Below are 16481 nucleotides of genomic sequence, written 5' to 3' on the forward strand. Positions count from 1 at the left end.
ACCTAATCTGTCTTCTTATGACAGATATTTATCGACCCTGTCTTTCTTTCCACACTTAGAGCTGTGGGTCCAAATGTGAACTCTCCTAGAAGAGGGAGGAACTCTTAACTTAGAAAATACATCTGAGAGTTGCAATTTGTAAGCTCGTAGACACAGAGGAGGGCTGAGAAGGATGGGACACTGAAATGACTAAGTAAAGTCACGGAGTTGGAACCCGAAGAGTCCAGATATCATGTATATAGCCCAGTATTTTCTCAGTAAATTACAAATCAAATGCTGCCCTATAGATGATTTATAGGTGACAGATATTAGATATTTGAAGAGATGCAAAATATCATGGAGGAAATAAGAAAGAATTGAAACTATTACTGGGGCAAGGTGTGCCAAGGACCTGCTCCATAGTTACAGTGACTGCTCTGTTTTCGTATTATCAAACTCAGAGTACAATCTCTGCATGATTAATAGGTATCTTTCTTTATCCCTTTATAGGTAATTTAGGCCTCAGCCAGGCATTAATTCCTAAATGGATCACCTCACTCCCAACAACGTGACTGAATTTATTCTCTTGGGACTCACACAGAATCCACACTTGCAGAAAATACTCTTCATTGCCTTTTTGTTCATTTTCTTATTTACTGTGCTGGCCAATATGCTCATTGTCGTTACCATCTCCCTCAGCCCCACACTTTCAGCTCCCATGTACTTCTTTCTTACTTACTTGTCCTTCATAGATGCCTCCTTTACCTCTGTCACCACCCCAAAAATGATCATTGACATGCTGTACCAGAGGAGAACTATCTCCTTGGGTGGCTGCCTGACTCAGATCTTTGTGGAACACTTCCTGGGAGGATCAGAGGTCATCCTCCTCACTGTCATGGCCTATGATCGCTATGTGGCCATCTGCAAGCCCCTGCACTACATGACCATCATGAGACAGGGCCTCTGCTGTCTCCTGGTGTTTGTGACCTGGATTGGGGGAATACTGCATGCCACTGTGCAGGTTATTTTCATGGTCAACCTGTCCTTTTGTGGCCCCAGTGTCATCGACCACTTCATGTGTGATTTCTTCCCACTGTTGAAGCTTGCCTGTAGGGACTCCTACATGCTCATAATTGTGGTGACAGCCAACAGTGGGGCTATGTGCTTGCTCATTTTTTCCATGCTGCTCATCTCCTATATAGTCATCCTGAGCTCCCTGAAATCCCAAGGTTCCAAAGGACGACGCAGAGCCCTCTCTACATGTGGCTCCCACTTTACTGTAGTTGCACTCTATTTTGTGCCTTGCATATTCACCTATGTGCGTCCTTTGGCCACCTACCCTATGGACAAGTTGGTGGCTGTGTTCTTTGCAATCTTCACTCCCATGTTAAATCCTATCATTTACACAGTGAGAAATACAGAGGTGAAAAATGCCCTGAGAAGTTTGTTGAAGATGAGAGTAACTTAGGCTGTTCATAACACCAAGAAAGTGGTGATATATATATATATATATAGGGACGATTATATGTGTTGTAAACTGTTAAAGAAAGTTAACAAATTCTGCAGATCACTGACAGAAAAAAAAACCCCACATGCTAACATTTATTGAATACTTAACAGTGGTTAAGCTCTTTCATACATTCTTTTGATAGCTTTTAATGTACTTTACCAAGGCTTCAAAGGTCATGTGCATAGATTCAGGATATGCAATGGAAAGAACAACTATTGATCCCTAGTTTGACGATTCTAGAGTGTATTTTTCTCGAATCCCACTGCTACTTTACTAAATTTTTCATACATATGTTACTTGGATGAAATCAGCTTTTTCATAGAACCATGATCTCAGAACTTCTTTTGCTTTTGCTTTGTCTGTTGTAAAGGAAAAAAGAGGATGAAAATTCTTAGCTGGATGTAGAAGGGACAGATGGGGAGTGAAAAAATTCACTACAGATTTTTTACTTTTGGCACTATGAATTAACAAAAAGCAAAAAATACAGATACAAAAGGAAGAAAGAATAATTTAAAGCCAAACTTTATGGGGTTTTTTGGCACAAGAAATAAGCCAGAAATGTTGAAATTACTCTTAATTTTGTCTTATTTTCATAAATATCCTTATGGCTCACAGTTTTTCTTGAATATAAAGGAAGGTTTTTCTTTTTCCTTACCAAGACTTAAGGAACCATTTGAAACAATAAAGATAAACATTCTTCTATTTAAACTCAACATAAAGGCATATACTTAAGTTCCAAAGGTATTGCTCTGTAGATGTGATATGTATATTTACACTAAAGGAACACTGTATTATCTATCAGGCATATTCACTTAAGTTAGTTGATTTTTCATGTATTAAATTGGTAGTTCCAATATTACTGTCACCATTTTACAGAGAAGTTGATGCCAAGAAAAGTTTACTAATTTACTTGCCTCAGGTCACATATCTAATGTTTCAGCTACAAAATTTGAATCCAGGTCTTTCAGATCTCAGTCCTACTTTCTTTGAAATAAAACTCAGTTGTCCATGTTTACGTCTATAGATAAGAAACTTTTCTTCAGTCTTAATGATTCACGTTGTCCTTCAATAAAGATTGTGTCAAATTTGTTGTAGCCTTGTCTCACATGTAGCCATATATTTAAGCAATTATACTCCTCTATGGACAAGGAAAATCAGATCTTTCTATATTAGTACATAACACTATAAATCAAAGCTTCTCCAACTATACCACATCAACTTGTGTTACTTCTCACAAAATTCCCTTTCTCAAACTGTGGTCCTCTAGAGCTATTTTTTATTTTGACCATACAGTAATGCCAGAGCATGGTACACTGTTCTTTTGGGTGACTAGGTGTTCTAGCGTATGCATGGCTCTACAAAATTCGTAAGAAATAGGACCTTTTCCCACAGATTCTACGCTTGAAAGACCATATAAACAGAACTTAGTACATTAAAAAGGATCAAGTTTACAATTGCTGGTGAGAATCAAACATTTCAGCAGAATCTGGATTAAATGATGTGGTTCATTTTGACTGTCACATAGGAGATGAGAGAAAGCCAGTGGTAAGGAGAGGAAAAAGTATTGAGTAAATATTGTTTCTACTCTAAGACAAAAGAGGGAAAATAAGGCCAACGATTGTGTCTTATAGGTAACACCAAGTGCTCAGGGGAGGGGTGATAAGATTAATGAAACACAAATTATAAATTGTCAACAGCAATCTTGGAAGCTGTGAGAACTGAAGGAGGAAATGCAAGTCAGTCTGACATTCTCAGTAGATGGAAACCTCTGGTTTGTGAATAATTTTAAGTCATGTTAAGATGTCCCTTTTTATTCATCATCAAGAATCTCTCATGAGGTCCAACTGCCATCTGATTTTTTCTGATACTTAAAACAACATATAAGGAAGTAAGTATATCTTCCACAAACAATTAATAAGGTAAATAATATTTGGATCTGTTGTATAAGGATGCTTTGGTTTATATGGACTTTTAATTCAGTGAAAATAGGCATTAAGTGAGGAGAGATCAATAATCCGTGTTTAATGCCAACCATAAGGCACAAGTTTTGATAGGTTCTTTACATACTTTAACTCTTTTAGTGTAGCAACAAGTTTTATTAGTCTTTATTCCATTTTATACAAGCAGAAAATGAGGCTCAGTGAAGTTAAGCAACAATATCAAGTCTTTTAGACTCTGTCATCTCTACTCTTCCCACTTCACAATACTGCTTGCCAGCATGATGTCAAAATTTCAACACACAGAACTGATCATTGGTTGCATTGTCAAGATTGCCCTTGAGGCATTCATCCCTTATTTTGGGGCATCACTTTCTTCCCTCGGCTGTCCCTTGACCTCCTTCTCCTAGGTCACGTGCATTCTCTTGATTCCTCATGTGTTAGAGAAAAGCCATCTGATGATCTTGTAGGGGAGTAAGACATTTCCTCTACCCAAAATGGGTTCATCTGGCTGGAGAATGAAGTTAATTCACATGAGACAGAATAGCAGGAGAAAACTAAACAAAGGTTTATAACATGTATACATGGGAGAAGTCAGGCAAGCTGAGCAACTCGCCAAAATGGCTGAAGTCCCCATGTAAATATCATCTCGGCTAAAGACAAAGGAGGATGTTGGGGGTGGAGAGGGGGTCAATCATGGGAGATTACCACACAAGTACAGTAAACAAATGCAGATTTAAGTCTTTGCCTTTGGCATTGATTAAGAGCTTCTAGAGAGAAGGTCATCCCCTTTCTTCTCCCTGGTACTAGAGGGAGGCACCTTTACAGATAGAGATTTCCTTTACAATGTAAATGTCTCCTAACAAAGGGCCAGCAAGTTCCACCCCTCAGAGCCTCCTTCCCTGTCCCAGTTTATCAAAAGCAATCAGCCCAATAATCCTCATACCAAAGAGACATATCTTGGCGTGGCCAAGACCAGTTCCCCACAATCTCATTTCTATAGGTGTATGTCCCTACATGGGCCTCGTGGAAAGTGAGATGTAATGGGCTCAAGAAATAAAAGTCAAAGGAGAAATTTCAAAGAAAGTGACACAGGTGAGAGACATGTTTGGAGGAAGAATAAGGAACTCGATCATTGAGGAGACTGATACTCTGGGCATGAGGGTAGCACTTTGAAGAGCTAAATGTTGTTTCTATAGGACTTTTCCCATTATTATCTCATAGTGCTAATATTTATTACTTGAAAACTGGATCCATTGTCATTTAAGTTCAGCAAATTTTGACTTAGTTCATTTATCAAAATATATTGTTCAGTGCCAACAGTGTGCTGGAGAGTTCTGGGGGCTGTTGAATACCACAGACAAGAACTGTGTTTGTATGTGATGCAGGGTCGGTGAGCCGAGGAGTCGAAAGAAAGATTTCTTGGACTCTCAAGATCTGGCAGTAGTGCTATTTTATTTAGAGAATAGTGTGGAATAGCATGGGGACAGGACCCATGGGCAGTCAGAGCTGCTTCGTGGGGACAGGGCCCACAGGCAGGAGGAGGTGCTGCTGCAGCTGCTTCTGCTGCAAACATGGGTGGAGAGTAAGGCTAAATTTAAGGCATAGGTATGTGAGCCATCTCTTTACAAAACAAAGAACATGTAAAAAAATTAAAATGGTATCAGTGCAGGTGGGGTCTGGCCATTGGGTGGTCCCACAACTTTTAGATAAGAATCAAATCGGATTAAGTAAAGGCCAGAAGCCACCACCCTAAATCAGTTACATGAGGTTGCCAGACAGTAACCAACTTAAGTTCTTGCCTTCCCCATTAAGAGTTTCTAGAGATAAGGCCATCCCCCTTCTTCCTGGCACAGAGAGGAAGGCATCTTTACAGATGGAGGTGTCCCTTACAAATGTAAATGTTTCTCAGCAAAGGGCAATCAAACTCCAGTCCTCGGAGCCTGCTTCTCATCTGCTGTTTTAAAATTAACCAGCCTAAAATCCTCATCAGTATGGATCTTAAATTCAGGGCGGAATAGAGGGATAATAAACAAGTTAACACATAAATAAAAATGTAATTGTGTTAGTAATAAGTTTGCTGAAAAACATTTTATTGAGAGGGTGACTCAGAGGAGAAAAATTAGATATAGATTTGTGTAGTTTGAAGCACAGCTAGAATTTTAGTTAAGATCAAGGTTAAAAAAACACATTATTTCTCCCCTTTCTTTTGTAAGTAAGTTTCTTTAACACATGCATTTGCAACGGGGATGTTATCTCCCCAAAGGTAGGTAAAAATGATTTCTATGGAGACGAAAATATCTTACTGCTTTTACATATAAAGCATAGATATACATAAAGTACATAAATAGTATATCTGTGATGCTAAGATTGTAGGGGGGTTGTTAGGGAAAGAGTATCTAAAAAGGTGCCTTAGGCGGGCAATACTGAAAAAAAAGGTGGAGGAGCACTGCCTAACCCACAGTTAGGTAAGGACATGGAGTAATGTTAGAATGTTAGTAAAGATAATCCAAGTGCAGAGGTTGGTGCATCACCTGTGAGGATGATATTTAGTAAAGCTGAGAGACTCTTCTTTCTCACGAAACTTCCCAGGGTATGTGGGCAAATGTTAATGACCAGGTGTAATCTGTGAAGTATATTGTAAATGTAGCATATTGATATTTTTTTACTATTGAAAGTGGAAAAAGAATAAATACTGTAACCCCAAATATTTCTAAATTGAAAACATGTCATTTGGGAGTACAAGTTGTTATGGGGTCAGACAGAATTTAGTTCTTATTTTTTCTGGCTGAGGTACCTTTTTTAATCCTTAATACTTGCAACTGTACTTCAACTAGATATGACACAATTTTAATAATACTCTTAAAAGATGAAAGAGCACCAAATTAGGTGACAGAAAAATTCAGTCTTGATACGTGCTATGTGGTCAAGAATAAATCCTATTGACTTTTCTTCATTTACATTAATGGGCAGATGGATCATTGTATGGCCATTCTGTTATTGAAGAAGAGATCTTAGTTGTGGAGCAAATAATTGAATGGTTAATACAGCGATCTGATTTTGTGTTTGTGGAGCATGAGCTTGACCTGGCTCCAGTGAAGTTCCGCCCCTGGGAAAAGCAGATCATTGCAGAGGTGGTTGGGAATTCACTGGTATGGTGATTAGCTCTTCAGTCAGTAGAAACATAGCCTCAAAGGAATACAATTAGAGTGATGCAAGTGTGCACACTTTGAAATTCTATGCCCTTTGAAAGTGCACTCTGCCCTCTCTAGGCCCAGGGCTACTACCCAAAGGAAAACGTCTTATTAATGACGTTTCTTCTAAGATGTGGATTGGATACTGTTTACAAATTAAGCTCAAAATGTAGCCAAATGGCAGACATACTTCCACAAATTATTTTGTAAACAGTTTACCTGGCTGTGTTTTGGGGCAGCATTTTCTATTTAGATGAAATTCAAATTCCTCTGCCAACCACAAGGGTTGTTTTCTATTTAAGTCGTTGGACACTTAGAGCATATATTTCAAATCTTTCTTTAAAATTATTAGAAACTCTGATTCTATCAAAATAACTTCCCTTTTTTATTGTGGTAATGTTGGTTCATAGCATGTTAATTTCAGGTGTAAATCATTATATTTAGATTTCTGTGTAGATTGCATCATGTTCACTACCCAAATACTTATAATCCATCACCACACACATGTGCCTAATTGCCCCTTTCACCCTCTCCCCTCCCCCCTTTCCCTCTAGTAACCACCAATCCAATCTCCGTTTCTATATATTCATTTGTTGCTGTTTTTCTCTTTTACGTATGAGTGAGATCATATGGTATTTGACATTCTCCCTCTGACTTATTTCACTTTGCATAATACTCTGAAGTTCCATCCATATTGTCACAAATGATTCGATTTCATAATTTCTTATGACTGAGGAGTATTCTATTGTGGATATATACCACATCTTCTTTATTGATTCGTCCCTTGGTGGGCACCTAGTTTGCTTCCAAGTCTTGGCTATTGTGACTAATGCTGCAATGAACATAGGGGTGAATGTATCTTTACAGATTTGTGTTGTCATGTTCTTTGGATGAATACCCAGCAGTGGAATAGCTAGATCATATGGTAGTTCTATTAATTTTTGGAGGAATCTCTGTATTGTTTTCCATAGTTGCTGCACCAGTTTGCACTCCTAGCAACAGTATATGAGAGTTCCCTTCTCTCCACATCTTCTCCAACACTTGTTGTTTCCTGTTGTGTTAATTACAGCCATTCTGAGGGGAGTGAGGTGATATCTCATTGTAATTTTGATTTGCATTTCCCTCATAGCTAATGATGTTGAACATCTTTTCATGCGAATGTTGGTCACCTGTATATCTTCTTTGGAGAAATCTCTGTTCAGATCTTTTGCCCACGTTTTAATGGGATTATTAGTATTTTTGTTGTTGAGATGTATAAGGTCTCTGTATATTTTGGATATTATCCCCTTATCATGTATATGGCTTGCAAATATCTTCTCCCAGTTGTTAGGCTGTCTTTTCATTTTGTTGATGGTTTCCTTTGCTGTGCAGAAGCTTTTTAGTTTGATGTAGTCCCATTTGATTATGTTTTCTATTGTTTCCCTTTCACGGTCAGACATGGTACTTGAAAATCTGCCGCTAAGACTAATGTCAAAGAACATACTGCCTATGTTTTCTTCTAGGAATTTCATGGTTTCAGGTCTAACATTCAAGTCTTTATTCCATTTTGAGTTAATTTTTGTGCATGGTGTAAGATAATGGTCTACTTTCATTCTTTTTCATCTGGCTGTCTGGTTTTCCCAACACCATTTATTGAAGAGATTTTCCTTTCTCCATTGTGTGCTCTTGGATCCCTTGTAGAAAATTAGCTGTCCATAGATGTACGAGTTTATTTCTGAGCTCTCAATTCTGTTCCATTGATCTATGTGTCTGTTTTTCTGCCAGAACTATGCTGGTTTTATTACTATGGTTTTATAGTATATGTTGAAATCAGGGAGAGTGATATCTCCAAATTTGTTCTTTTTTTCTCAAGATTCCTTTGACTATTTGGAGTCTTTTGTTGTTCCATACAAATTTTAGGATTCTTTGTTCTATTTCTGAGAAAAATATTGTTGGAACTTTGAAAGGAATTTATTGAATCTGTAGGGTGCTTTAGGATGTATGGGCATTTTAACCATGTTAATACTTTCAATCCAGGAGCATGGAGTATCTTTCCATTTCTTGATGTCTTCCCTAATTTGTTTAAAAAATCTTTTATAGTTTTCAGTGTACAGATCTTTCACCTTTTTGGTTAAGCTTATTCCTAGATATTTTATTATTTTTGTTCCAACTGTAAATGTGATTGTATTCTTAATTTCTCTTTCTGCTACTTCATTGTTAGTGAACACAACTCATTTTTATATGTTGATTTTGTATCCTGCGGCTTGACTATATTCATTTATTATTTCCAAAACGTTTTTAGAAGATTCTGTAGGGTTTTCTATCTATAAAATCATGTCATCTGCAAATAGTGATCGTTTCACTTCTCCCTTTTCAGTTTGGATTCCTTTTATTTCTTTTTCTTGCCTGGTTGCTGTGGCTAAGACTTCCAATACTATGTTAAATAAGAGTGGTGAAGTGGATATCCTTGTCTGGTTCCTGTTCTTAGAGGGATGGCTTTCTGTGAGACTAAGGACACCAAGATGACCCTGAAAATCAGAGTTGAGTATTTTTTCCCTTTTTATTGTAGAGGTTGTGGTAAAGCAGGGTGAACTTCAGTGTGCTGACTATCCTTTTTAGGATGCTGTCCAATGTAGATTTTCTTAATGAGCTTGTTGCAGCAGAGAGGATGATTTCAGATAATCAGAAGTTTTACTTATAGTGGCATTTCTATTGAGTCCACATATATCAGAGGCTGTTAACCTTTCATGTAGCAGATCCTGATTATTCAGCATCCTCTATGACAAATTTACTTTTTCCTCTCACTGAAACTATAATAAGCACCAGTGTTAGTTCAGCAAAACAAGAGCCGTATAAAAGAGTAAATTATAAACTTGAGTCTTCAATAATAAGAACCATTAGATTTAACAGATCATCTTGGAATTTATTTAAATCCTCTCAAAATTATAAAAGTATAACTAGACTTTTTAGTGTTGATATAAGAAACAAATCCAGATATAGCTGTAAAAAGAGATACAGACACTGGTATAAATGTAGATGCAGATGCAGAGGTGTTTTCTGTTTCCTTATATCAAATATCTCCTCCTGGAGGAGAGGGGGCAGTGTATCTGTCTAGTCATGTTTATTTTTTTATGACAATTGATGGTTTATACTGCTTTGAGAATAGCATCTATGTCTATATTTACTAAAGTAATTGAGGAAACAATGTGGTAAGTTACATGAGTTTATTGAATTCCAGTAAACGACTGTGTTTATATTTCATTTCATTTCATTCATTATGTAGTCTTCATAAACGTATTACCAAATAAGGAGTTTTTAAATTAACTTTAATTACAGAACTGATACTGAAACATAAACTCTTTAATAAAAATACTGTATACCTCTAAAAGCCCCTTTGGCCATCACCCCCTTTATTTCTCAGAAGTAAATCTTTCCTTCCACACATTCTCCAATTAATTTATGAGCACAAATGTTCTCATAGAAACTACACAGTAGTCTGTGGTTGTGATTTATTTTAACATACAAGTTATCATACTGATTACCTTTGAGTACTTTATTATATTTTCCACTCAAAAATATATCTTAGTGATTTGTATCATAGTAAATATGCCACAAGGATCCAAAATTTAAATTTCTACCTTGTTTTCCATAATAAGAACGTACCACATCTTATTTCCATTCTACTGTCAGATAGATCATTTCCATTTTCCAAATTTGAAAATCTGCTATGAATATATTTTTCTATGTTTTCTGGAGTATTTTCACTGGGCCACTCACCAAAGTGTTATATAAACAGCCTTTTTAACTTTATTTTTATGAAGTTGATGAGTAGGAGTAGTATCTCATTGTTGTTCAAGCTTTATTTCCCTGATTCTAATGAGGTTGGGCGTTTTTATATATGATATTGGCTAGTAGTAATTTCCTTTCTGTGTATTGACTAGTCAAATGTTTTCTTTTTTAGAAAATTGTGTTGCTTATCTTTAAATTATTGCTTTGTAGGATTTATATTTACACTCATTTTGTCACTTTTTTAAATATTTTGTTCAAGGTGGGCACAAAGGGTGAAGTGGTGCACCTATAATATGACTGACAAATAATAACGTGCAGCTGAAATTTCACAATGTTGTAAACTATCATAATCTCAATAAAAAGTAAAAAAACACTTTGTTCATATAGAATTTTTTCATACAGAAAGTATAAATATATATTTTATGAATTTGCTTTCTGTAATTTGCTTAAAACGAATCCCTATTCTATGAAATAAATCCATTATAATTATTTCTCAAATATTTTTCCTAGTTTTATTTGACAAATTTATATCTTTCAATCATCTGGAATATAATTTTTATGCCTTGTGAGGTATTTTTTTCCTCCAGAGGGAGATTCAAAGTCCTAACATCAGTTACTGAAAAGTTCATTATTTCACATCAATTTTAAATTTCAATTCAAACATAGAATAAATTCCAATATTTTATGTGTTTATTTATTGGCTGTCCTATTGTCTAGCTATCTGCTTTCATCAATTCTTTAATTGTCATAGTTTTCTAATATACTTCCATTCTGAAAGGTATGTCTATGTTCTTCATTCTTTCTTTTAAAAAGTTAGCTTAACTACTGTAGATATTAACTGTTTCTGAATTTCGGAATCAGATTTTCAAGTTTCATGGAAGTTTTTGTCAGAATGTTTGTTTTAATTATTGAATGCATTGATTAATTTGGGAAGAATTGACATCTTTTCTATATTGATCCCCCCTAGCCATTAACATGGTATATCTTTTTACTTGTTTCAATATTTTTATATTTTTTAACACCATTCTATATTCAAGGAGGGAATTTTATCTGTAAGGACAAATAACCACAGTTAAAAGAATCTTTAACATTTTATTTTAAACAAATCACACTGCAGCTCAGAACCATTGCAATTGGAGTTTTGCTTGTGTGACAGTGATATTGCCAGAGATTTTGCAAAAAATCAGACCACAGGGTGTTAACTTGGGATTCATGGATTCAAGTTCAATCGAAAGTCCATGAACCTCTTAAAATCCTATTAAAAATATCTTTATATGTCAAATGTGCATTTTCCTAACACAATGTCACAGGAACTCAGAGGGAATAATGGACAGTGTTCAATTGCTGTTATAGCTCTTCACAATTAGGCTGACATATTTTATCAATGTGTTGGGTTAATCTTTTTATAAAAATGAACCTCGAGTTTAGCTGTTTGTGACACATTTTAGATGAGTTTGGAGAAAGGAAGTAAGAGATGTAATATAATATTTTACACCAAAGAAATATTTTCTTTTTAACTAAAATATTATAAGGATTGGTCCCAGGAGCCTGTAATGAGCCTGGCAAAGAAAGTTAGTGGCTCAATTCAAAGAGATACAAGATAGTGGAACAGATCTAGTGAAGAAGAGTGTCTGGATGCAGTTTGCCCCTCAGTGTGCTGCCATAAAAGAAAGTGTCAGAAAATGTGACCAAAGGATAAAAATGATGAGAACTCCTTGCTTAGACTGGGAAGTGAACTGTACTCTACCCGTAGGTAGAGATTGTATGTATTTTGTACACTGCTATACTGTTAGTACCAATTATAGGGGTTGTATCATAATAAACCATCAACATATTTTCATTGAATAAATAAATGGCCTTTAAAATAAATCAATAATTTTAAAAAGCTCAGTGTTTTCGAGTATATTAACTTCCCTCTCTATATGATCAAACTCACAGAAGCAATAGGACAGAAAAACATCACAGAATTTATCCTCCTGGGACTTTTTAGCTATGAGGATGTGAAGGTTGCCTGCTTTGTCCTGTTCTCGCTTTGCTATATTGCAGTTCTCTCAGGAAACCTGCTCATTCTTCTTACCATCAGGAGCAGCCACCTCAGTGAGTAGCCTACATGCTTTCATGGATGTCTGCTTCGGCTCCACAGTGGCCCCCAAACTGATCACAGACTTACTGGCCCAGTAAAAGACAATCTCTTACAATGGCTACATACCCCAGATGTTTTATGCTCACTTCTTTGGTGCCACTGAGACCTTCATCTTGGTGGCCATGGCCTATGACCACTTTGCAGCCATCTGCAGGCCCCTTCACTACATAGTCATCATGAGCAGACAAGTGTGCTATGTCCTTGTGATGGCCTCTATTATGGGAGCATTTATCCATTCAATCCTGCATGTATTGATTATTATTGAACTTCCCTTCTGTGGTCCCAATCAGATAGACCACTATTTCTGTGATGTACTCCCCTTGCTGAAGCTGGCCTGCATGGACACCAGCTTATTGGTCATTGTGACCATTACCACCACAGGAGTGATGTCCATTTTGACCTTTGTTGCCTTGGTAATTTCTTACATCATCGTCCTGTCAACCCTGAGGACTCATTTATCCGAGGGCCACTGCAAAGCCCTCTCCACTTGCAGCTCACACATCACTGCTGTGTTCACGTTCTTCTTGCCCCTCCTCTTCACCTATGTCCCCACTGTTGATTCTCTCAGTGATGATAAGCTTTTTGCCCTATTTTACACCGTGATTGCACCCATATTCAACCCTCTCATCTACACAATGAGAAACACAGACATGAAGAACACCATGAGGAAAGTGTGCTGAGATACATTGTTTCAAGGGAAATGAAGACACTGGTGTTCAAACCTTTGGCAGATCCTGTTCTATCTACAGAATCATTAATGCCAACAGATGCACAGATACAGAGATGTGGAGGGCTGTCATGAAAATTTGCAAGCCCTGAAGAGATAAGGACCGTCAGCCATTCTCTTTCTGTTACTTTTCTGAGACTGTATAGAAGAGAGGTGGACCAGATGATCTCCAGATCTCTTCCAGCTCTGACAATCTGGAATTTACGTCTGACATTTTGAACCCTTCTGCTTTTTATGATCCATGACGTAGTGGGCATTATAGCACTTTTATCAGGGCAAGTTGTGGGTAAATTGTAAAGACTGCATGGTTCGGCAGTTGTGCCCTGCTTTAGGAAACAGATATCTTGACTGAGATACCTCTCACAGATAGAGGTCCTAAGCGTTTCCATTTTTTCTTTTTTGAGGAAGATTAGCCCTGAGTTAACATCTGCCACCAATCCTCCTCCTTTCTGCTGAGGAAGACTGGCCCTGGGCCAACATCCATGCCCATCTTTCTCCACTCTATCTGTGGGATGCTTACCACAGCATGGCTTGACAAGTGGTGCGGAGGTCAGCACCTGGGATCCGAACCAGTGAACCTGGGCTGCCAATGCGGAGCATGCAAATTTAACCACTGTGCCACCCAGCCAGCCACAAGTGTTTCCATATTTTTGAAGCCTCCATTGCAATAAAAAAAAAGCAATGATAAAAGTATGTGTATTGTATATTTTAAATCTTTAAATTAACATTACAATAATGCTTCTAAAATAATGCAATGCAATGTATTTATACTATTCACACTATACTAATGAAACATATTGTCATTGATTCTTAGTACCCCATCAGTGGTGCATTACGGTACAGTCTGCGCTCTGTATTTGTAGGTTCCCCATCTGTGAACTCAACCAACCATGGATCCAAAGGCCTAAGATGCTTGCATCTGTACTGAACATGCACAGAATTGGTATCTTGTCCTTATTTTCTAAATAATATAGTACAACAACTATTTACCTACATTTAGATAGTATTAGGTATTATAAGTAATCTACAGGTGATTTAAAGTAAACAGGAGGATGTGCATAGGTTATCTGCAAATAACTACGCCATTTATGGATTTTGGCATGGGCGAGTTCTGGAACCAATCCACCATGGATACTGAGAGATGACTGTAAAAGTTTCACATTGGATGATGAACATCTTTTTTCGATCTTATGAAGTGTAATTCCATGACTGTATTTGTCTTCATTAGCATACAACTTAATGCTCTATGTAAATGTGCAACATAGAAAATCTACAATCCTGTGAAAGGCCTTGAGCTTAAGAAGGCAGGTAGCTGAATAAATGGAGGCTCCTGGGGTGCATTTTGTTAACTCTCACTGCTCCTTAAGCTAACTAGCATCTTTTGATGTTTTGTTCTATCATTCAAATTATGCAAATCTGTCTCATTTCCACTCAGGCAGGCCCTCGTACTAGGGAAAAATAAAGAAGATTAGATTAAGAAATAGGTAAAACCAACTGAAAACTGAGGCATAAGCCAAGATCATTGTTACATTGAAGTGTTTCCTTAATTTATACAAGATTCCTCAAGCTTTGTGAAGTGGAAGGGACTTCTGATGTCATCTAAGGTCATCCACTAGCACAACATACACCTGAGGAACTGAGGCCTACAGGTTGGGTTCAATATGTATTCAAATAAGAGACACATTTCTATTATTTTCTGGTGCCACATCACCTTCACCATAGTCCCTATTAAGAAATTGTATTGTATATACTTTAGGCATTATTGTACCTTATTCAATAGGAATCCAAGTTTTAATATGAGGAGTACAATTAAAAGTAAATTTAATGTAAGGAGTACATAAAAAATTAGGCATAGGTTGATGAAGATTTTAGCAAGAGTTTTTCTCTTTCAAAAAGCCCCTGACATGTGTACTGCCTGAAAAACTAGAGAACGCAGAACACAAGGCATGGAAGAAAAGTTATAAAAGTTATAAAAGTATACTGAAAAGGAGGTAAGAAAGACAACAGAAGATCAAGTCAGGGTTTAGATTTAATGTTGATCTCCTGGTGGTGATTACCTCATCATGGGATTATCCAATTCAGCAAGGTGAGGGAGAACAGAAATGTCTATAGATGCGTGGACAGGCATCTAATTCTGATATTTATTTTTAATAAGCCTGTTACTGATGCATATGTAGGTCACATTATCCAGAAATGAATTAAATTTGCTTATTGTAACAAATTCGCTATGTGATTTCTCCCAAAAGAAGACACGCCTTTCAGAAGTCAGTTTGAATATGGCTCATATTTATCTTTTTTAAACTCTTTTCTTATAATTTATTAACAAAAGAGGTGGGAAAAGGAATCTACCCAAGTGTCATTAGTAATATGTCCTTCTCTTCCTATGTGCTATCCATGGATGAAATAGTGGGAGGGAGGCTGCTTGTATACGTAGGTATTTAGAATTTGTCCTTTATGTATATAACCAAGGTTATCTTTTGTCCCTCATGCCCCGTCTCTCTAACTTGGCCTTTTATACTGCTCCTTTGAAAGTACCTTACACTAAAGATATTGGAGGTTTGATTAATTCAAGAATATACCTCATAATCCCAAATTCTACAGTTTGACCATGCTGTTCTTGGATCAGCCAGCTCTATATTGACATGTAACAAGCCCTTCTAAAACCTGTGTCCTATACACTAAGCATTTAATTATCACTTATGTGTTCTTGGGTAAGCTGGGGTTCAGCTGATCTAGGTTGAGCTTGATGGGGCTTAATTCCAGACTTCAGGGTAGATTTGCATTCCTTACTTGTACATTATCAGTGTGCAAATCAGGGGGTTTAACATGGAGTGACAATGGTGTAAAATACAGCCGCCATCTTATCCTCTGAAAAGGCAGTACCAGGGTGTGTACACATGAAAGTACAGGGACCGAAAATGTGGATGACCATAGCAATGTGGAAGCCACAGCTAGAGAGAGTTTTGCACCTGCCTTCTGCTGACTGCTTTCTCAGGGACACCAGGATGATGGTATATGAGGTTAGCAAGACAATAAATATCCTCAGTGATGACAGCACTGTTTGCTGTTACAACACCACCAACAACATATGTGTTTCTGCAGGCAAGTTCCAGCACAGGGCAGACAGCACAAAAGTAATGATCAATCTCATTGGGTCCACAAAAGCATAGTTGGACTACCAGAGCCTCTTGGTTAATGGAGTATAAGAAACTTCCCACCCAGA

General features: G+C 37.1%; 2 protein-coding genes across 2 annotated transcripts; both read left to right on the forward strand.

The window, feature by feature from the left end:
• Positions 1-523: 523 nt before the first annotated feature.
• LOC106821869 (olfactory receptor 4C3D-like) lies at positions 524-12569 on the forward strand. Its single transcript, XM_014826749.3, has 3 exons — positions 524-1421; positions 6400-6578; positions 12435-12569. The coding sequence occupies exons 1-3, from the start codon at positions 524-526 to the stop codon at positions 12567-12569; spliced, it is 1212 nt and encodes a 403-aa protein (XP_014682235.3).
• Positions 12570-12653: 84 nt separating this feature from the next.
• On the forward strand, positions 12654-13211 carry LOC123277891 (olfactory receptor 4P4-like). Its single transcript, XM_070487284.1, has one exon. The coding sequence runs from the start codon at positions 12654-12656 to the stop codon at positions 13209-13211; it is 558 nt and encodes a 185-aa protein (XP_070343385.1).
• The last annotated feature ends 3270 nt before the right edge of the window (positions 13212-16481 follow it).

The sequence above is a fragment of the Equus asinus genome, chromosome 17, assembly GCF_041296235.1.
Source record: "Equus asinus isolate D_3611 breed Donkey chromosome 17, EquAss-T2T_v2, whole genome shotgun sequence".
Classification (NCBI taxonomy): domain Eukaryota; kingdom Metazoa; phylum Chordata; class Mammalia; order Perissodactyla; family Equidae; genus Equus; species Equus asinus.